General features: G+C 42.8%; 1 protein-coding gene across 1 annotated transcript in view; it reads left to right on the top strand.

Moving 5' to 3' along the window:
• The window catches only part of LOC139388322 (astrotactin-2-like), a 472,647-nt gene that overhangs the window by 422,818 nt on the left and 26,251 nt on the right, over positions 1 to 23,578 (top strand). The window contains exon 20 of the mRNA XM_071134926.1: positions 8,721 to 8,862. Within this exon, the coding sequence (XP_070991027.1) occupies positions 8,721 to 8,862 (142 nt within the window). The remainder of the gene's footprint in view (positions 1 to 8,720; positions 8,863 to 23,578) is intronic.

The raw sequence follows: 23,578 nt of genomic DNA, 5'->3' as shown, positions 1-23,578 counted from the left end.
GGGTGCTGGTGCTGTTCGGTTGTTCATTGTTACACTGCATATAGGGAGGGGCCTGAGACTGTGCATAAGGCGGGGGGACAGTGTAGCCGCCTTTTTTGAACAGGACAATTTACATTGGGGCTGGGCAAGGTGCTGCAGCTGTTAAGATGTTTCACTACCAGTAGCAGGGAGAAATGGTGTTAAGGTACTTTAAATGGGTCCACACAAACACATCTGGTCTCTCATTTTTTCTCTTGTCCTCCTGTTTATCTGCTGAAGAGTCTAAAGATAAAACCACTGGTCTTGACCAGTCATTAGAGAGCAATGTCAGAGAGAGATGACGATTTTACCATCTGGTATGTGTTGAATACTGTGCATGAATATACACAGCCTTGATGGTGGGAAACAACCTGCCTGCCACACACGTGTCCCTTCTTTTCTATACCCTCCTCATCTTTGCCTTACATGCTAACTACACCGGGCACGTGTGTGAGTCGCCTGTGCCATTGTGCGTATGTTGATTTTATCCAGACGCGATCAGGACACTCAGGTTGAAATAACTCTAAACCAACTATATTAATTTGGGGACAGGTCAAAACACATGAAACATTCATGGACATTTAGCTAGCTAGCTTGCTGTTGCTATCTAATTTGTCCTGGGATTGGAGTGTGGACCTCATCTTTCAATCACCCATGTGGGTATACTGTATGCTCCTAAAAACCAATGAGGAGATGGGAGAGGCAGGATTTGCAGTGTGTCAAGCTTCTAAAATAGAGCCAAGTTCTATTTCAGCTCCTGGCTACGCAGGCACTCATTGACGTGCGCGAGCAGTTTGTATGAAATGATTGAATAACATGTACAGTGGCAAGAAAATGTATGTGACCCTTTGGAATTACCTGGATTTCTGCATACATTTGATCAGATCTTCATCTAAGTTACAACAATAGACAAACATAGTGTTCTTAAACTAATAAACACACAAATTAGTGTATTTTTATTGTCTATATTGAATACATCATTTAAACATTCAGTGTAGGTTGGAAAAAGTATGTCAACTCCTTGGCTGATGACTTCTCCTAAAGCTAATTGAGTCAGGAGTCAGCTACAGTAACGTGGAGTCCAATTAATGAGACGAGATTGGAGATGTTGGTTAGAGCTGCCTTGCCTTATAAAAAACACACAAATTTGAGTTTACAATTCACAAGAAGCATTGCCTGATGTGAACCATGCCTCGAAGAAAAGAGATCTCAGAAGACCTAAGATTAAGAACTGTTGACTTGCATAAAGCTGGAAAGTGTTGCAAAAGTATCTCTAAAAGCCTTGATGTTCATCAGTCCACGGTAAGACAAATTGTATTTAAATGGAAACAGTTCAGAGAATGAGAATGCTCAATCAGGTTAAGAAGAATCCTAGAGTGCCAGCTAAAGACTTACAGAAATCTCTGGAACATGCTAACGTATCTGTTGAAGAGTCTGCGATACGTAACACACTAAACTATAATGGTGCTCATGGGAGGACAACACGGAAGAAGCCACTGCTGTCCCCAAAAAACATTGCTGCATGTCTGAAGTTTGCAAAAGTGCAATGATGTTCCACAGAGCTACTGGCAAAATATTCTGTGGACAGATTAAGCTACAGTTGAGTTGTTTGGGAGGAACACACAATACTATGTGTGGAGAAAAAAAAGGCACAGCACACCAGCAACAAAACCTCATCCCAACTGTAAGGTATGGTGGAGGGAACATCATGGTTTGATGGTCTGCTTTGCTGCCTCAGGGCCTGGACAAGCTTGTTATCGTCGATGGAAAAATTCCCAAATTTATCAAGACATTTTGCAGGAGAACGTTAGGCTATCTGTCGGGTGATGCAACAGGACAACAACCCAAAACACAGAAGTAAATCAACAGAATGGCTTCAACAGAAGAAAATACGCCTTCTGGATTGGCCCAGTCAGGGTCCTGACCTCAACCCAATTGAGATGAAGTGGCCTGACCTCACGAGAGCAGTTCACACCAGACATCCCAAGCATATTGCTGAACAGAAACAGTTTTGTAAAGTGGAGTGGTCCAAAATTCCTCCTGACCGTTGTGCAGGTCTGATCCGCAACTACAGAAAACGTTTGGTTGAGGTTATTGCTGCCAAGGGAGGGTCAACCAGTTATTACATCCAAGTAATCCGAGTTCGCATACCTTTCCCACCCTGCATTGTGAATTTTTACACGGTGTGTTCAATAAAGACATGAAAACGTATAATTGTTTGTGTGTTATTTGTTAAAGCAGACTGTGTTTGTGTAAGGGATTTCTTCCATTGACGGAGAGGCGGACCAAAGCGCAGCGTGGTTATTTTGACTCATGTTTTAATAAATCACTTCACATGAACAAACTAACAAAAACAAGAAACGTGAAAACCCAAACCAGCCCTATCTGGTGCAAAACACAGAGACAGGAACAATCACCCACAAACACACAGTGAAACCCAGGCTACCTAAGTATGATTCTCAATCAGAGACAACTAATGACACCTGCCTCTGATTGAGAACCATACTAGGCCGAAACATAGAAATACCCAAATCATAGAAAAACAAACATAGACTGCCCACCCCAACTCACGCCCTGACCATACTAAATAATGACAAAACAAAAGGAAATAAAGGTCAGAACGTGACCGTTTGTCTATTGTTGTGACCTGGATGAAGATCAGATCAAATGTTATGACCAATTTATGCAGAAATCCAGGTATTTCCAAAGGGTTCACATACTTTTTCTTGCCACTGTATGTGTACATTTATTTTGCAACGCCTGTGCACACAACAGACCGATGTGGTCTGCATCTTAGGGCTCCTGTGAGATGAACACAGTGGAGGACGGAGTGGCCCAACGTTGTTTACAGGTCATTTCAACAAAACAATTAAATGTGATGAAGTTAAATCAACGTGGAAATTGGATTTGAAATAAGTCATCAACGTATGGGAATTTAGTCTTTTTCTCACCTAACTTTAAACCTAAATCCAATGTCATAGTGACTTTGATTGATTTCACTTTGAATTCAGGTTAGTTGAAAACTCAACCAAATGTAAATCAAATCTAGACGTTGAACTAATGTCTGTGCCCAGTGGGGAATGTGTGTGTGTTTGTGTGCATGTGTGTGTGTGTGTGTGTGTGTAAGGGTGTGCGCACGTGCCTGTGTTTGTACATGTGTGTTTGTGCATACGTGCGTGTGTTTGTGGCGGTTAGCCTCAGTGCAGTGAGCTCTCACTCTCTGGCGGGGTTCAGTATTTTGTGAGTGGACAGGACAGCCATGGGTGGGCAGGCTGGCTGAGAGACAGGAGCGTGAGCCCTGCTGTTTGTCTTTGGCCTTTTTGAAACTCACAATTATGTGATAATTACACATCTATAAAAGGATATCCTTGATCTAGACTGCACCAAGTCACGCATCAGCCCCTGATTTATTCTGATTATCAAAACATACAAAGACATCATTCCTTCACAGACCACATCCAGAAACATTAAACTTCTGACTTCTCTATCCCACCCTCCCTCCTTCTTGCTCTCTCCTCCCTCCTCTGCCCTTCGACCTTCCTTTTCTGCGCTCTCTTTCTACCTTTAGCCTGCATGAAGGAGCAGATTTATGGCTTGTCCGGGACATTCCTTTCATAGTTGTGCCATTGAATGGGAAGAGTAGACTGGAAAAGGCATTCTGAGGCAAGCTGTATTGGGTCAAGAGTCAATCTTAAATACATCATTATGGTTTGTTTACGCTAAAGATCAAGTGGTCTGATAGGGACGATTTACTGTTTCACAAATAGTTTGACTGTTAGCATACTTGGCTTTCGGTATATGCTATCTGCGAGGAAAGGTAAACCTGAACGCTTCCGTAATCCTGCCTTGTTATTACTTTTGTAAAACTTTATTTATTTTTGTCTGAAAAATGTAACATTCTTGCTAGGCTAAGACGTTCTAAAACACATTCTATCCCATTGAACATCACCAAATCATTCTTCCAGTTTATGGTAGCCCCTAATGACACTTGGTCATCGCTTCGTTCGCATCGCAATTAACTGTTAACGCGAAACAGGTGGCCTACCATAACAGTGTAGATGAACTAATGAAAAAGCACAAAACAACAAAAAAACTAAAGAGATAAGCAATTACAGTGCCTTGCGAAAGTATTCGGCCCCCTTGAACTTTGCGACCTTTTGCCACATTTCAGGCTTCAAACAAAGATATAAAACTGTATTTTTTTGTGAAGAATCAACAAGTGGGACACAATCATGAAGTGGAACGACATTTATTGGATATTTCAAACTTTTTTAACAAATCAAAAACTGAAAAATTGGGCGTGCAAAATTATTCAGCCCCCTTAAGTTAATACTTTGTAGCGCCACCTTTTGCTGCGATTACAGCTGTAAGTCGCTTGGGGTATGTCTCTATCAGTTTTGCACATCGAGAGACTGACATTTTTTCCCATTCCTCCTTGCAAAACAGCTCGAGCTCAGTGAGGTTGGATGGAGAGCATTTGTGAACAGCAGTTTTCCGTTCTTTCCACAGATTCTCGATTGGATTCAGGTCTGGACTTTGACTTGGCCATTCTAACACCTGGATATGTTTATTTTTGAACCATTCCATTGTAGATTTTGCTTTATGTTTTGGATCATTGTCTTGTTGGAAGACAAATCTCCGTCCCAGTCTCAGGTCTTTTGCAGACTCCATCAGGTTTTCTTCCAGAATGGTCCTGTATTTGGCTCCATCCATCTTCCCATCAATTTTAACCATCTTCCCTGTCCCTGCTGAAGAAAAGCAGGCCCAAACCATGATGCTGCCACCACCATGTTTGACAGTGGGGATGGTGTGTTCAGGGTGATGAGCTGTGTTGCTTTTACGCCAAACATAACGTTTTGCATTGTTGCCAAAAAGTTCAATTTTGGTTTAATCTGACCAGAGCACCTTCTTCCACATGTTTGGTGTGTCTCCCAGGTGGCTTGTGGCAAACTTTAAACAACACTTTTTATGGATATCTTTAAGAAATGGCTTTCTTCTTGCCACTCTTCCATAAAGGCCAGATTTGTGCAATATACGATTGTTGTCCTATGGACAGAGTCTCCCACCTCAGCTGTAGATCTCTGCAGTTCATCCAGAGTGATCATGGGCCTCTTGGCTGCATCTCTGATCAGTCTTCTCCTTGTATGAGCTGAAAGTTTAGAGGGACGGCCAGGTCTTGGTAGATTTGCAGTGGTCTGATACTCCTTCCATTTCAATATTATCGCTTGCACAGTGCTCCTTGGGATGTTTAAAGCTTGGGAAATCTTTTTGTATCCAAATCCGGCTTTAAACTTCTTCACAACAGTATCTCGGACCTGCCTGGTGTGTTCCTTGTTCTTCATGATGCTCTCTGCGCTTTTAACGGACCTCTGAGACTATCACAGTGCAGGTGCATTTATACGGAGACTTGATTACACACAGGTGGATTGTATTTATCATCATTAGTCATTTAGGTCAACATTGGATCATTCAGAGATCCTCACTGAACTTCTGGAGAGAGTTTGCTGCACTGAAAGTAAAGGGGCTGAATAATTTTGCACGCCCAATTTTTCAGTTTTTGATTTGTTAAAAACGTTTGAAATATCCAATAAATGTCGTTCCACTTCATGATTGTGTCCCACTTGTTGTTGATTCTTCACAAAAAAATACAGTTTTATATCTTTATGTTTGAAGCCTGAAATGTGGCAAAAGGTCGCAAAGTTCAAGGGGGCCGAATACTTTCGCAAAGCACTGTAAATGAGAGGAAAACGGTGAATGAAGAGCTGGGCCTGGTTTCTCGAAAGCGATGGAACTTAGGCTTCCGTGTGTTTTAATGATACATCTTTCCTACAACGGTCGAGTATGTAACATCCATTTCCAAAAACACCACACAGAGAGAACATTTTCTAAGTGCGTCGTTGAGGCATCGAAAGGATCGAAAGAAGAAAGCACTACTTTTGGATCAGTGTTCTCCCTTTACAATCTCACCTTAACAAATTATTCCACAATACTGACGATAGGTCAGCTCCTAGAGCGATATCCTCTGTGGCTACAAATATTGAGGTGTCTTATTCCAATGCTTACCCTATAATAATGAACTAAATCAAGATTTGGCACATCAGTACACATCATGAAATATATTGAGCCAAAAATTACAGAGAGTATCGTACAAATAGCTTATTTTTTAAAACAAATTCAATTAACATGAAATTGATTTCAATATCATTCAAATTTTTCTTGGGTGAATGGTCAGGGGGCCACAAGAAGCCTAAACAGATACTGTATACAATTTTACTACATTTCAAACCTTGTTGAAATGTGTATATGATCACATATACAGTCTCTCTATTATGTGTGGGAATACTTTGGAACAGATTTCAAAAATTTAAATCACTTGGAGCTGATTTGCTGGTGTTTTTGCCATCTTTTATGTTCAACAGTAAATAGAAAATCTGAAAACTTGGGGGGGGGGACAATTAAAATCACCCTGCTACACTTTATATATATCTTTGAATACATTCATCTCGGTTTTCATATGAAGCATCTTTCACGGTTACATTCATTCTGAAATTATCGGTGGTCACAGAAAGACAGATAAACAGCTTGATTTTGTGTTTAGCTGATATATGTGTATAAAGTGATGCGGAAGGGCAAAAAAAAAAAGAGCATCTAACGACGTACTTAGCTGTGGTCTAATAACGAGTGTTTAAGAGTAACTTTAGTAATGATGGTTTTGGGAAACAGCTGGGAGATCTAACGATGCTCCTACGAAAGTTCTAACTATGAACGTAGCCTTAAGATACTTTTGGGAAACGGGGCCCAGATCTGTTCCATAAATCGTGAGCAGCAGCAGCTTGGTGGTATGCGGGCCAAGGCCACACATACGGTGGAATCATAAGGACAATGTTGACTCCGACCCCAGGATCAAAAGGGACTGCTCGGCTATGCTAAGACAATATGGCTTACAAATACTTACCCATCCCATCCTCCATAAAAACATGGTCAAGCATGTAAACACTTTTACATGGTTTCGGGACAGTAAATCACCGTGTGTCATTTTAAGTGTTCTTTTTGCCAAGTGCTCTTATTTAAACAAGGATCAGCCTTTATGGACAAGGCCTGTGATGTGTAAGCATGGTGTGTTTGAACTAGTGTCGATGTGCTCTCTTATTTCATTTTTGGTTGGATTAACATGGATGTTTCGAAGAAGGATCTGGCAATGTATTGTTTACTGAGTGTGCTGGTGGTCTTCACCAGAGATAGCATGGATTGTGTTTCTGGGAACATGTCAAATCTTTCATTCGTTCACCTCTTTCCTCCTCTCTTTTGCAACCCTCCTTACCATCACCGCATGCCCCACCAGACTTCATGTACTATGAATGTACAAAGACTACTTGTATGTACGTTTTCATTCAAAACATGTGGACTGAATATATGTGAACTAATTCATCCCAGAGAGAAAATGTACACAAGCGTAACATAAACTTTCAAGTAAATCATCAATTATATCGGTAGAGGATCAAGAAAATTCCAAGACAATTCCAGTTAGGCCTATTTCAGCATGTTTCTCAAAAGAGGATTTCAGTCCAACAGGAAAAACAACCTATAGTGTACTGTTCTGCTGGCTCTCCTCCTGTGAATAAATAAAGGTCCAATTTGCATTGCATGTTTAGAAAGAGAAAACCTTCGAAATAGTAAACCTGGCACAGGGAGACTCGAAGTATAGGAATGTGTTTGGGAAACCTACTATACACAGACCCCTTTCTGGGAACATGTCAAATCTTTCATCCGTTCACTTCTTTCCTCACTTTTGCAACCCTCCTTACCATATCCTACTGCCCCACCGGACAGACATATTCCCTGTGTTTATAAGTTGGCCTGCATGTCATAAGCTGAAGCTAAGCTCCCTTTACATCTTGTAGAAATCGTTTGAAATCCCCACATTTTAGAGCTTTTAAACTGTTTCGACAGCTCTCTCTCTTTTCCATCACCCCTCTGAGCGCTGGAAACGGTTTGGTGCATGTCTGAATGAACAAGTGTGTCATTATTTTCCCTTAAGCTGACATGAAAGATATTTCACAACTTGTGAACTGGTGTTTGTGAGACACAGGGGTTCTCAGTGAGATATCATTGTAACAGTACCATGTGGCCATAAAGGAGAAAAGTCCTGTTTTCTTACGGTTCTATAATGTACCGTGTAGGGCCGGCTGCCAGAGGAAGTCTGATTTAATTTTGCCTCAGGATTTGTGCTTCAGAAATCTTTCCCTCTGGGCTGAGCTGAAGTGAAACTCGGAATGACTTGGAACACAATTAAGCGCCAAGTGGAAGGATCGATGCTGGAAAGAATCTCCCTCTTAAAACTTAATTCATTACTTTTCATTGCACTTGTGTCTGTTTTCTGTTGAAACATGTGCCATGTGACCAAGGCTAGCTTGGCATGTGTTTGTTTTTTAAAACATATCACCGAAGAACAATAGGTGAGAGTGCATGTTAGGACAAAACAGCAGACTTGTGGCCTTTCTGGTAGATTTGCCACTTTATTTAAGAGGAACAGGACATGGGTTCCAACATGGTCAATGCACAGTAAGTCTATTAACCCTGTGATTGTCTCTCCATCCGTCTTTTCCTCTTCATACATCTATTCTCTCACTTTCTCTCATTCTACATCTTCTGTCTCACTCTTTCCTTCTTTCTCTCTTTCTTTCTCCTCCCATCTCCGGTAGGTGAGGTGTTAAGTCTGGTGGATGACCTGTTCTCAGGTTTGGGTTCGTCCTGTGTGGTTGCGGGTCGGAGGAATGGAGACCATCCTCACTCTGTGCTCTACTCGCTGGTCTTCAAGTGCCTGGAACCCGACAGCCTCTACAAGTAAGATCCCCCAACCTAAAATACTTTGGACCTGGGCCCGTATTCATAAAGCCTCTCAGAGTAGGAGTGCTGATCTAGGATCATGTCCCCGCTGTCCATGTAATCTTATTCATTATGATCTAAAAGGCAGAACTGAGCCTAGATCAGCACTCATACTCTGAGACGCTTTATTAATACGGGCCCAGATTTACTATGGCTTTGCACCATTCCACGGGTGAAATGAAAAGTAGGCTAAACAACAAGGTAGAAATTAAGGAGAAAATAGGAGAAAAGACAGATGTTTTTGTTTTTGTTCTGTTGTTCACTTCTCTGCTGTAAGTGTTGCTGTTGCCCTTTACATCAGCCTCAGAGACGGAGTCTGTTGAGTTGTCGCCACGTTAAAACCCTTCTCACCTATACATTGTTCTCTGTTTGACTCGCAGCTCGTTCTAACCAAATTGACCATACTTTCATGAGTTCAGAATTCGCATTACCATAAAAAATAAAAATTATTAACCAGTGGCATTGTTGTTATTTTTGCATCTTTCCTAAACAAGAATGACTTGACAAATATCATCTGGCCAGCACCACATACTTTCCCTGAGTGTCTGTACTCCCATTGGCAATTGGACTTGTATAGGCCATGTTTTAATTCCCCCCACCCAGAACACAGCTGGCTCGTATTAGGCGGGCGGCACATATTTTGGTCTCACCAGGGTGGAAGTGGTGGATGCTAGTATTATTGTTTCCGTTATTGTTCCGTTTGTCATGAGGCCTTTTGCAATGGAGGAAATCGTGGTCATGGTGAATAACGAGCATCACAACCAACCAACCGACCATCGTGGTGTTTGTGTCACACAGAAACTGGAGGAGACTGGAGCCATTGACCAGTTGGTCTGTCTGGTGCTCATAGTCTGGGGCGGTTAGCAAACAGTCAGACAGACCACTCCTAATCCTTCTATAGACATGATAATTAGTCATAAAGACTCAGAACCATAACACATTAAGCAGCACGGAAGACACGCATGGAGGAAACACACACACACACACACACACACACAGGTCAATCAGTTGCATGCACACGTTCAAACCCACTGACACATAATAATATGTTCAGCAGTTGAAGCACTACTTCATTTATGGACAGTAATAAGTACAGCCTTGAGTCCCTCACCTAAGAATGTGTGAGGGGTATAGTCAACCCTACATCCCATTAGGGTTAGCAGAGAACACTTTAGGGTTTCCATGGAGAGCTGCTAGTAAACTTTGCAGGTGTTTCATTTTGCAAAGGGGATTCACTTAGTTGAGTCCTTGTCTTGGGTGAGTATCAATATAGAGTAAAAAGAAAAGCCTATTAGTGGGATAGTGAAGAGATGAAATTAAATCAGCTGTGTCCACATGGAGGCTGAGTCCACATGAATGTTCCATAAGCGGCCCTGCTGCCAACAGAGACTATGCTGTTTGTTTGTCTGTAGCCCCGGGTAGCCTCGACAGACGCAGGCTAAGCATGCCTTTATGAATCCATCACAGTTGGAGACTTTTATGTTGCGCTGTTCGGAGGAGATCTCAGAGAGGCAGTAAATGAGTCTTCAGAGGGTCCAGGGGTCTGCAGCCTGCCTTCCCAGGGACCATCGCTGGGATGTGCATTTGATAGCAGCACTTTGTTCTCCTTGGGTATAATTTCCCTGGTCCCTCTACCTCTTGTCTCCACATCTTGAAATCAAGTTAGATGGGCACAGTGTTCTCTGAAACCAAGCAGGCCCCAGATGCAAACGAAGAGGGGACACTCCGATCATCACACCATGTTTCTCTCCTCTGAGCTCTCTCAACTTTTGTTTGGTGTTTTATGTTTGTGGCCCTGTCTGTTTTTCCACCTTGTTTATTTTGGGAAGCGGGCCTCTGCAGCTGTGCAAGACACAGATAGGTGCTTATGTTAAAGGTGCACTATGTAGAAATCGCACTGGCATTTTCTGTTTGCTAAAATTCTAATAGTTTGCCTAATTTCAGTTTATGTGACAAAACAAGCCATTTCTATGTGAATTTGGTCAGGTCCCCAAATAGTTACATATTGCAGCTTTAAAGGACTGTTGGGGGCAGCGCTCCCCAGAAGCCTACAGCAGAAGTCATAACAGCATGATAGTGAGAGTATATTGAGAGGGATGATGTATTCAAGCTTTAAAAGGTAGTAGGAGATTCCTGTGCAACCGGTTGCAACTTCCCTTCCTTCCCACCATCTGCCTTGAGCAACCTGGAGGTCAATCCAAACAAGAGAGAGATGAAGAGAGAGAGCTTACTAGATGGTGAAACTTGGAAGCCTCTGCTTCCTATTTTCTGAGCATAGGGAGAGAGAACACTGCCTTGTATACGTCCACCTGTACAAGGCAGTAATGCCCACCTTCGCCCGGACCCTAAAGGACATCGCCCTCAACCGCAACACCTCACACAGGAGCAACAGATCAACAGACGCCACGCACAGAGCAACGAGACACTCGTCCAGACCTTACTCGCCCAGCCATCTTAGATATAAAACCTTATTTGTTCGTCAAAAATTGTGAATAACTCACCACAGGTTAATGAGAAGGGTGTGCTTGAACGCATGCACATAACTCTGCAATGTTGGGTTGTATTGGAGAGAGTCTCAGTGTTAAATCATTTTCCACATGTGGTCTCTGCCTGTATTTTGTTTTCATTCTAGTGAGGCCCGAGAATCCACTCTCACATAGGTACGTGGTTGCAAAGGGCATCAGCGTCTTAACAGCGCGATTTGCCAAGGAAAGAAACTCTGAGCTTAGCCCTATCCAGATATCTGGCAGTGGCTTCTGATTAAATACAGTACAATTTTCACAGATGAGGCTCTCTTGTTCAGATATCGGTAAGTGGACTGGAGGCAGGGCAAGCAAGGGATAACGAATCCAGGTGTTTGTGTCGTCCGTTTCAGGAAAGTACCTGCGTAATTGCGCACCCAGCTCACTCAGCTGCTTCGCTATATCACATTTGACATTGTCTGTAAGCTTGAGTTCATTTGCACACAAATAAATCATACAGTGATGGAAAGATCTGTGCTTTGTTAATGCAGACAAAGAAGAGCTACAACTTCTTAATCATAGCCTCAATTTTGTACCGCACATTGAATATAGTTGCAGAGAGTCCCTGTAATCCTAGCTTCAGATGATTCAGGCGATCACCCAGATAGGCCAGTCGTGTGAGAAACTCGTCATCATGCAAGCGGTCAGACAAGTTAAAATTATGGTCATTAAAGAAAACTTTAAGCTCGTCTCTCAATTTAAAAAAAAAATGTGTCAATACTTTGCCCCTTGATAACCAGCGCACTTCTGTATGTTGTAAAAGCGTTACATGGGCGCTGCTCATATCATTGCATATTGCAGAAAATACACGAGTTCAGAGGCCTTGCTTTAACAAAGTCAAGCTGTCAGGCATTCCCTTGGCAGCAAGAGCCTCTCTGTGGATGCTGCAGTGTACCCAAGTGGCGTCGGGAGCAACTGCTTGCACGTACATTACCACTCCACTATGTCTCCTTCTCATGGCTTTTGCGCTATCAGTAATGATACCAACACATCTTGACCACCAAAGTCCATTTGATGTCACAAAGCTGTCCAGTACTTTAAAAATATCCTCTCCTCTTGTCCTGGTTTCCAGTGGTTTGCAGAAGAGGATGTTTTCCTTAATTGACCCCCCGTAAACATAACAGACATACCAGGAGTGTCACGTTCTGACCTTTATTTCCTTTGTTTTGTCATTATTTAGTATGGTCAGGGCGTGAGTTGGAGTGGGCAGTCTGTTTTTCTATGATTTTGGGATTTCTATGTTTCGGCCTAGTATGGTTCTCAATCAGAGGCAGGTGTCATTAGTTGTCTCTAATTGAGAATCATACTTAGGTAGCCTGGGTTTCACTGTTTGTTGGTGGGTGTTTGTTTCCGCGTCTGTGTTTGTCGCCACACCGTACTGTTTCGGTTTGTTCACGGTTATTGTTTTTGTATTTTAGTGTTCAGTTTATGTCTTTAAAATAAACATCATGAACACTTACCACGCCTCATCTTGGTCCGACCCTTACTCCTCTTCAGACGAAGAGGAGGAAATCTGCCGTTTCAAGGAGCTGTGCCAGGCCTGCCACGTCTGTTAACTCATCCAGCTGTAACGCATAGAATTCACTGGCTTGTATATGAAGCAGTAATTGTTTAAAAAATGTCATGTCACCGATGCGTCGTGAAACAGTGTTGTTTGATGAAGGCATTGTATCGTTTTTTGGGCCTTTTCCCCCAGCCATATCTGCGGCAGCAGGAAGAATTAAAACATTTTTCACCTTTATTTAACCAGGTAGGCTAGTTGAGAACAAGTTCCAATTTACATCTGCAACATGGTCAAGATAAAGCAAAGCAGTGCGACACAAACACAGAGTTACACATGGAATAAACAAACATACAGTCAATAACTGTTACGCACGACTCTATGAAGAGGGAACGCAACACCCTGCCACAACTCAACTCTCCGTGAAGTGAAAGAGGTATGGGACTGTAGGTGCAAGTAAGGATGACAAAAGGCAGAGAGAGTGGTACCGTTTACAAGGAATTTATTCCGTCACACGGCAATATGGGGAAAAGGGGCTGGACGGAACCAAAGCAAAGAAAGTAAATGTCAAAGTCCACCTCTCCTATCTAACCTGCCTTCCCACTACCTATCTAACCTACCCTCTCCTATCTAACCTGCCTACCCACTACCTATCTAACTTAGCACCACCTGGTGCGCTAACCAATATACAGCCCAGGTCTTACCTAGTGTGCCTAGACAGTGAATATACTACGGGTATATGTATGCCCGCGGGCCTCTTGCCTAAGCACTCCCTAGGTGCCTTCCCCTTACAGAACATACCAACTGCTCCCAGCAACAACTAACACTAACCCACTTACCCACCTCCTCTCTCAGCAAATGCATTCTGCAATCATCTCTCTGCGATCTATATCACAATCAAATCTCCCCTGAGCAACAGAACACTGGTTTATATACAGCTGTAAAAGGTGTTGGTAATTGACAACAGCTGTGTTCTGACGAGAGGGCGGGGTCAGCTCTCCAATCAATGGGGCTGATCAATCAGCTGTAGGGGATTTCAGGACACCGTCCTGAAACACACACATAACAAACCACAACACAGAAACTGAGGAATGTAACAAACACAATAGAAAAAAGTATTTCTTTTCTAATTTTGTCTGTCATAGTTGAAGTGTACCTATGATGAAAATTACAGGCCTCTCTCATCTTTTTAAGTGAGAGAACTTGCACAATTGGTGGCTGACTAAATACTGTTTTGCCCCACTGTATATAGTGTGTGCAAATGAATTAGGATAAGGGAGGTAATGCAATAAATAGGCCATAGTGGTGAAATAATTACAATTTAGCAATTAAACACTGGAGTGATTGATGTGCAGAAGATGAATGAGAGTAGAGTAGAGATAATGAGGTGCAAAGGAGCAAAATAAATAAATAACAGTATGGGTGATTTTTGCAATTCGTTCCAGTCATTGGCAACAGAGAACTGGAAGGAAAGCACGGCCAAAGGAGGAATGGGCTTTGGGGGTGACCAGTGAAATATACCTGCTGGAGCACATGCTACGGGTGGGTGACCAGTGAGAAGAGATAAGGCAGGGCTTTATCTAGCAAAGACTTATAGATGACCTGGAGCCAGTGGGTTTGGCGACGAATATGAAGCAAGGGCCAGCCAACGAGAGCATACAGGTCGCAATGGTGGGAAGTATATGGGGCTTTGGTGACAAAACGGATGGCACCTTGATAGACTGCATCCAATTTGCTGATTAGAGTGTTGGAGGCTATTTTGTAAATTACATCGCCGAAGTCAAGAATCGACAGGATAGTCAGTTTTACGAGGGTATGTTTGGCAGCATGAGTGAAGGATGCTTTGTTGCGAAATAGGAATGTGAGTCTGGAAGGAGAGTTTACAGTCTAACCAGACACCTAGGTATTTGTAGTTGTCCATATATTCTAAGTCAGAACCATCCAGAGTAGTGATGCTGGATGGGTGGGCAGGTGCACGCAGCAATCGGTTGAAGAGCATGCATTTAGTTTTACTTGCATTTAAGAGCAGTTGGAAGCCATGGAAGGAGAGTTGTATGGCATTGAAGCTCTTCTGGAGGTTAGTTAACACAGTGTCCAAAGAAGGGACAGAAATATACAGAATGGCATCGTCTGCGTAAAGGTGGATCAGAGAATCACCAGCTGCAAGAGTGACATGATTGATGTATACAGAGAAAAGAGTTGGCCCGAGAATTTAACCCTGTAGCACCCCCATAGAGACTGCCAGAGATCCGGACAACAGGCTGTCCGATTTGACACACTGAACTCTAACTGAGAAGTAGTTGGTGAACCAGGTGAGGCAGTCATTTGAGAAACCAAGGCTATTGAGTTTGCCGATAAGAATGTGGTGATTGACAGAGTTGAAAGCCTTGGCCAGGTCAATGAATACAGCTGCACAGTATTGTCTTTTATCGATGGTGGTTATGATATCGTTTAGGACCTTGAGCGTGGCTGAGGTGCACCCATGACCAACTCGGAAACCAGATTGCATAGCGTGAAGGTACTGTGGGATTCGAAATGGCCGGTGATCTGTTTGTTAACTTGGCTTTTGAAGACCTTAGAAAGGCAGGGTAGGATAGATATAGTTCTGTAGCAGTTTGGGTCTAGAGTGTCTCCCCCTTTGAAGAGGGGGATGATCGTGGCAGCTTTCCAATCTTTGGGAATCTCAGATGATACGAAAGAGAGGTAGAAGAGTTAGTAATAGGGGTTGCAACAATTTCGGCTGATAATTTTAGAAAGAGGGTGTCCAGATTGTCTAGCCCTGCTGATTTGAGGGGTCCAGATTTTTCAGCTCTTTCAAGAACATCAGGTATCTGATTTGGTTGAAGGAGAAATGGGGAGGCTTGGGCAAGTTGCTGTGGGGGGTGCAGGGCTGTTGACCAAGGTAGGAGTGGCTAGGTGGAAAGCATGGCCAGCCGTAGAAAAATTCTCAATTATCTTGCATTTTTCTCCATGGACTTAAAAGTGTCCCAGAACTGTTTGGAGTTTGTGCTGCAGGATGCAAATTTCTGTTTGAAAAAGCTAGCCATTGCTTTCCTAACTGCTTGTCGCGGGGGCTATTCGGTGCTAATGCAGTACGCCACAGGATATTTTTGTGCTGGTCAAGGGCAGTCAGATCTGGAGTGAACCACGGGCTATGTCTGTTCCTGGTTCTAAATCGCTGAAGTGTTTTAGGGAGCCTTTGACAGTGATGAGGGGTGGGTATTTGACCGCAGACCCATTACGGACGCAAGCAATGAGGCAGTGATCGCTTAGATCCTGGTTGAAGAGAGCAGAGGTGTATTTGGAGGCAGGTTGGTTAGGATGATATCTATGAGGGTGCCTGTGTTTACAGATTTGGGGTTGTACCTGGTAGGTTCATTGATAATTTGTGTGAGATTGAGGGAATTAATCTTAGATTGTAGGATGGACGGGGTGTTAAGCATGTCCCAGTTTAGGCCACCTAACAGCACGAGCTCTGAAGATAGATGGGGTGACGCTTCAGCAGGTATATTTCACTGGTCACCCCCAAAGCCCATTCCTCCTTTGGCCATGCTTTCCTTCCAGTTCTCTGCTGCCAATGACTGGAACGAATTGCAAAAATCACCCATACTGTTATTTATTTATTTATTTATCAATTCACATAGGGTGTCCAAGGCTCAGCTGGGGGCTGAGGGTGGTCTAAAGCAGGCGGCAACGGTGAGAGACTTGTTTCTGGAAAGGTGGATTTTTAAAAGTAGAAGCTCAAATTGTTTGGGCACAGACCTGTGAGTAATACAGAACTCTGCAGGCTTTCTCTGCAGTAGATTGCAACTCCGCCCCTTTTGGCAGTTCTATCTTGTCAGAAAATGTTATAGTTAGGGATGGACATTTCAGGGTTTTTGGTGGCCTTCCTAAGCCAGGATTCAGACACAACTAGGACATCCGGCTTGGCAGAGTGTGCTAAAGCAGTGAATAAAACAAACTTAGGGAGGAGGCTTCTAATGTTAACATGCATGAAACCAAGGCTTTTTTGGTTACAGAAGTCAACAAATGAGAGTGCCTGAGGAATGGGAGTGGAGCTAGGTACTGCAGGGCTTGGATTAACCTCTACATCGCCAGAGGAGGAGTAGGATAAGGGTACGGCTAAGGGCTATAAGAACCGAGAGTAAAAGGAGCATGTTTCTGGGCGCGGTAGAATAGATTCATTGCATAATGTAAAGACAACGGTATGGTAGGATGTGATTACAGTGGTGGTAAACTTAGACATTGAGTGATGATGAGAGAGGTATTGTCTCTAGAGACATCAATTAAACCAGGTGGGACAAGAGGGTTATCTGAACAGGGCTGGAGGATCTACAGTGAAATAAGACAATAATCACTAACCAAAAGAGCAATGGACAAGGCATATTGACATTAGGGAGAGGCATGCGTAGCTGAGTGATAGGGTCCAACGGGCTGGAGACACGGCGATTCAGACAGCTAGCGGGCCGGGGAGGGCAGGCTAGCAGAAGGGCCTTAGAGGGATGTCGCGACAGAAGAAGTCTGTTGTAGCCCCTTGTGCGGTTACTTCAGCAGACCAGTCCTGATGGATCAGCAGGGGTCCATGTAGTAAAAGGGTCCAGGCCAATTAGCAAAATAGGTATAGTAGCCCAAGAAATTGACTGATGGACCACTTCAGCTAACAGTCCGGTATGCTCTAGACAGCTAGCGGGCCGCGGCTAGCAGATGGGCATTCAGGAGACCGCCTCGGGCGGATTACGTCGGTAGTTTAGTTGTGATGGATCGGCGGGGCTCCGTATCGGCAATAAAAGGGGTCCAGGCCAAATGGCAAAATAGGTATTGTAGCGCAAGGAGTGGCTGATTGACCTCTTCAGCTAGCCGGGAGTTGGGCCTAGCATAGGCTAGCTCCAGGGTAATTGGTGCTTGCCTCGAGACAGGGACGTTAGCCAGGAGAAGCCAATCAGGATAGCAGCTAGCTAGCTGCGATGATCCAGGTGAAGAGGTTCAGAGCTTGCGGTAGGAATCCGTAGATATGGAGAAAAAGAGGTCCGATAAGCTCTGGGTTGATTCATGCCGTGCAGACTGGCAGGAGTTGTCATGGCTAAAGGTTAGCTGATGACCACTAGCAGTGGCTAGCTGACTACTAGCTTCTCTTGGGGGTTCCGGTTCTAAAGTAAAGAAAATAGCAGATCCATACCACATTGGGTGAGGCAGGTTGCATGTTGTAGTTGGGGTTAAGAAAAATATTTTTAAATATATGCGATGGAAAAAAATATATATAAAAAGATATATACATGGGACATGACAGGACGAAGACAAAAGTTGCCTAACTGGATCGCCATCTTGGAGAAAAAGTCCTCGACAATAGTATGGGGCTTGCCTGTCCTAGCCACTCGGTAGCTCACCATATAAGACGCTTCTAGCCCCTTCTTATTAATGGAATCTGTTGCTTTTATACATGTCTTACTACTCGAAAGTCGTCTTAATTCTCACTCAAAAAACTCCTGTGTCTTATTTTTCAAATTGGCATGTTTTGTTTCTAAATTTCTGCGCACAAGTGAAGGTTTCAGCAAGTGAGATTGTACTTTTGCACATACTTCCGACTTCAACTGTATATACAGATATATACATTTATAGAGACGAACATACTTTGGTGCGAAAAGTGCAAATCAATCCCAGAACAACAGCAAAGGACCTTCTGAAGATGCTGGAGGAAACAGGTACAAAAGTATCTATATCCACAGTAAAACAAGTCCTATATCGACATAACCTGAAAGGCTGCTCAGCAAGGAAGAAGCCACTGCTCAAAAACCGCCTTAAAAAAGCCAGTCTATGGTTTGCAACTGCACATGGGGATCGTACTTTTTGGAGAAATGACCTCTGGTCTGACGAAACAAAAATAGAACTGTTTGGCCATAATGACCATCGTTATATTTGGAGGAAAAAAGGGGAGGCTTGCAAGCCAAAGAACACCATCCCAACCATGAAGCACGGGGGTGGCAGTGTTGTGAGGGTGCTTTGCTGCAGGAGGGACTGGTGCACTTCACAAAATAGATGGCATCATGAGGACGGAAAATTATATGGCTATTTTGAAGAATCTCAAACATCAGTCGGGAAATTAAAGCTTGGTCGCAAATGGGTCTTCCAAAAGGACAATGACCCCCAAGCATACTTCCAAAGTTGTGGCAAAATGGCTTAAGGACAACAAAGTCAAGGTATTGGAGTGGCCATCACAAAAGCCCTGACCTCAATCCCATAGAAAATTTGTGGGCAGAACTGAAAAGGTGTGTGCAAGCAAGGAGGTCTACAAACCTGACTTAGTTACATCACTACTCTGGACGGTTCTGACTTAGAATACGTGACAACTACAAATACCTAGGTGTCTGGTTAGACTGTAAACTCTCCTTCCAGACTCTCCTTTCAGACATTAAGCATCTCCAATCCAAAATTAAACCTAGAATCTGCTTCCTATTTCGCAACAAAGCATCCTTCACTCATGCTGCCAAACATACCCTCGTAAAACTGCCGATTCTGCCGATCCTTGACTTCGGCGATGTAATTTACAAAATAGCCTCCAACACTCTACTCAGCAAATTGGATGCAGTCTATCACAGTGCCATCCGTTTTGTCACCAAAGCCCCATATACTTCCCACCATTGCGACCTGTATGCTCTCGTTGGCTGGCCCTTGCTTAATATTCGTCGCCAAACCCACTGGCTCCAGGTCATCTATAAGTCTTTGCTAGATAAAGCCCTGCCTTATCTCAGCTCACTGGTCACCCACCCGTAGCATGCGCTCCAGCAGGTATATTTCCCTCGTCGAACCACAATGCCAATTCCACATTTCGCCGCCTTTCCTTCCAGTTCGCTGCTGCCAATGACTTGAACGAATTGCAAAAATCACTGAAGCTGGAGACCCATATCTCCCTCACTAACTTTAAGCACCAGCTGTCAGAGAAGCTCACAGATCACTGCACCTGTACATAGCCCATCTGTAAATAGCCCATAGCCCATAGACCTTATCCCCATACTGTTATTTATTATTATTTTATTTTGTATTTATTTTGTATTTTTCCTTTGCACCCCAGTATCTCTACTTGCACATTCATATTTTGCACATATATCACTCCAGTGTTTAATTGCAAAATTGTCATTATTTTTGCCACTATGGCCTATTTGTCTACCTCCCTTATCTTACCTCATTTGCACAAACTGTTTAGAGACTTTTTCTCTGTTGTGACTGTATGTTTGTTTATTCCATGTGTAACTCTGTTTGTTGTTTGTGTCGCACTGCTTTGCTTTATCTTGGCCAGGTCGCAGTTGTAAATGAGAACTTGTTCTCAACTAACCTACCTGGTTAAATAAAGGTGGAGAAAAAAAACTGGGCACACCTATATTTGGAGATTTCTACCATTCTTCTCTGCAGCTCCGCTCAAGCTCTGTTTGGTTGGATGGGGAGCGTTGCTGCTCAGCTATTTTCAGGTCTCTCCAGAGATGTTAGATCGGATTCAAGTCCAGGCTCTTCCTGGGCCACTCAAGGACATTCAGAGAATGTGTGGCCCACTCCTGCAATACAACTCCTGCGTTGTATTGGCAGTGTGCTTAGGGTCGTTGTCCTGTTAGAAGGTGAACCTTCGCCCCAGTCTGCGGTCCTGAGTGCTCTGGAGCAGGTTTTCATCAAGGATCTCTTTGTACTTTGCTCCCTTCATCTTTGCATTGGTCCTGAATAGTCTCCCAGTCCGTGCCGCTAAAAAACATCCACACAGCATGATGCTGTAACCACAATGCTTCACCGTAGGGATGGTGCCAGGTTTCCTCTAGACGTGAAGCTTGGCATTCAGGCCAAAGAGTAATATATTGCTTTCATCAGACCCAAGAATCTTGTTTCTCATGATCTGAGAGTCTTTAGGGGCCTTTTGGTGGAGTGCTGCAGAGATGGTTGTCTTTCTGGAATGTTCTCCCATCTCCACCAAGGAACTCTAGAGCACTCTCAGAGTTACCATCGGGTTCTTGGTCACCTCCCTGACCAAGGCCCTTCTCCGCCGATTACTCAGTTTGACTGGGCGGCCAGCTCAATGAAGAGTCTTGGTGGTTCCAAACTTCTTCCATTTAAGAATTATGGAGGCCACTGTGTTCTTGGGTACCTTCAATGTTGCAGATATTTTTTGGTACCTTTCCCCAGATGTATGCCTCGACACAATCCTGTTTCTGAGCTCTACAGACAATTACTTTGACCTCGCGGCTTGATTTTTGCTCTGACATGCACTGTCAACTGTGGGACCTTATATAGACCGGGTTGTCCCTTTCTAAATCATGTCCAATCAACTGAATTTACCACAGGTTGACTCCAATCAAGTTGTAGAAACATCTTAAGGATGATCAATGGAAACAGGATGCACCTGAGCTCAATTTCGAGTCTCATAGCAAAGGGTCTGAATACTTATGTAAATAAGGTTTTTCTGTTTTTTTTAATACATTTTCAAACATGTCTAACAACCTCTTTTCACTTTGTCATTATGGGGCAATGTGTGTAGATTGCTGAGGATTTTTATTTATTTAATCCATCATAGAATAAGGCTGTAACATAACAAAATGTGGAAAAAGTCAAGGGGTCTGAATACTTTCTGATGGCACTGTGGTTTAGTGCTTGCAATATCTACTAACTCAAATATGTTTTATTGTAGAGCAAAGGTAAAAATTTGATTGAGCACCATTTTATTTATTTATCTAAATGACAAGATGAACATACAAAGACTTACAGCAGAAGATTTACAGCAAGGTGCAGAAGTTTAACATAGAAAACAAATGGATACATCATAAACAGTGTGAGGTGTTAAGGAAAAACCCAAACTTCAGACAAAACAAACCCCCAAAAAATCCTGGAGATCCCCCAGCAGGATGCCACCCACCCAACCCCTCCCACCCCACTTTTTCCCACACAGTCCTTCCCCTCCTCCCCCACCCAACCCCCTCCCCCAGACCATGTATCTTCCCACCCATCCCCCTCAGTTCCTTTCACGTGTTCATATCTACCTCTCCCCTAAATGTCTCCCTCATCACAGACATGCTGACACAGAACCAAGACATATAACGCGACAGACAGGCAATATGGCAGGAAGTAAATCCCTAACACCTCTATCATGGGTGATAACTTTATACCTTCGCCATTTCCCAAAAAGCTATTGCCTTAAGTGAATTTAGTAGAAGGCTGTCTGACGATTCAGCAATACCAGTCAATATAGCATTTCACATCATATTTTCCTTGCATGGCATGAAATCATCTTACCCCGTAATATGTTATAGTATAATCTCTAGGTTTAATTGGTACAATTTCAAGCCGTGGTAAAAATGGCCTTCAATTTCTCTACCAACACCCTCCCAAAAAGAAACTAAATCAATTTCACAGTGATACTATGGTGATCTTTCAGTAGAATATTGTGAAATATTAATGTAATAAAACAGAATCATTAAAAGCATTAAAGGAACCTGTAACCACAGCTGTATAGCATAAGAAAAGTCAATATAAAAAATAAATAGACACACATTGTAATCCAGATGCATGCCTGGATAAGAAGTGTCAGAATCAATACAATGAATGTACTTATGACTATAGCCTGGTGGGTGCTGATATAATCTATATAATGAATGTACTTGTCACTATAGCCTGGTGGGTGCTGATATAATCTATATAATGAATGTACTTGTGACTATAGCCTGGTGGGTGCTGATATAATCTATATAATGAATATACTTGTCACTATAGCCTGGTGGGTGCTGATATAATCTATATAATGAATGTACTTGTCACTATAGCCTGGTGGTTGCTGATATAATATATATAATGAATGTACTTGTGACTATAGCCTGATGGGTGCTGATATAATATATATAATGAATGTACTTGTGACTATAGCCTGGTGGGTGCTGATATAATCTATATAATGAATGTACTTGCAGCCTGGTAGGGCCCCCTATTATTTTTCATCCAAATTGTCACAGTTGTGCCACCAATATAATCGATTCAGTGATTTGAAGAGTGTTAAATGATTTGTAGAGGTGGGGAAAAGCCCCCCTCAAAGAACAAACTTAGGGTGAGAAACAATAGTGGTGCGAAGTCAAAAAGAGTTGATCATTTACATAGAGATGAGTGACAATAAAACTGTTTAAAAAGAGTGTTCTGAGGCTGGGAAAGACCGTTGATCCATGGACCAGCTCGGCTTGTTACTTTGTTAATAAAGTCTATTTGAATTCACAAGTTTTGGTGTCTGAGAAATATTATTGGACCAATATTTATTAGACAATACCAGTCACTATATCTATTTCATATGACTTATTCAACCTGCATTACTTTCATTCCATCCTGATACATCTGATATATTCAGGATATTACATCCAGTATCAACTCCAACCTTGATTAGACATGCAAGGGGCCAGTATGCTAGCAAAGGAGAGGGCCTGTATCTGTTGGTTGGTTCTTTTTTATTTCTTTATTTTTATTAGGGGGTAGATCAGCTTTAATATTGCAGATAGATTTTGGCTTCCATCAATGTAATTGTCTGAATAATTTCCAATCCCCCATATATATATGTACTGTATATATATATTTTTTAAATATATATTTTTATTTATTATTTTCCCCTAACCCTACCACTCCTTCCCTAATTTGAGTAAAC

This window comes from Oncorhynchus clarkii, chromosome 29 (genome assembly GCF_045791955.1).
Source record: "Oncorhynchus clarkii lewisi isolate Uvic-CL-2024 chromosome 29, UVic_Ocla_1.0, whole genome shotgun sequence".
Lineage (NCBI taxonomy): Eukaryota > Metazoa > Chordata > Actinopteri > Salmoniformes > Salmonidae > Oncorhynchus > Oncorhynchus clarkii.
This window is presented reverse-complemented; position numbering and strand designations above follow the sequence as displayed.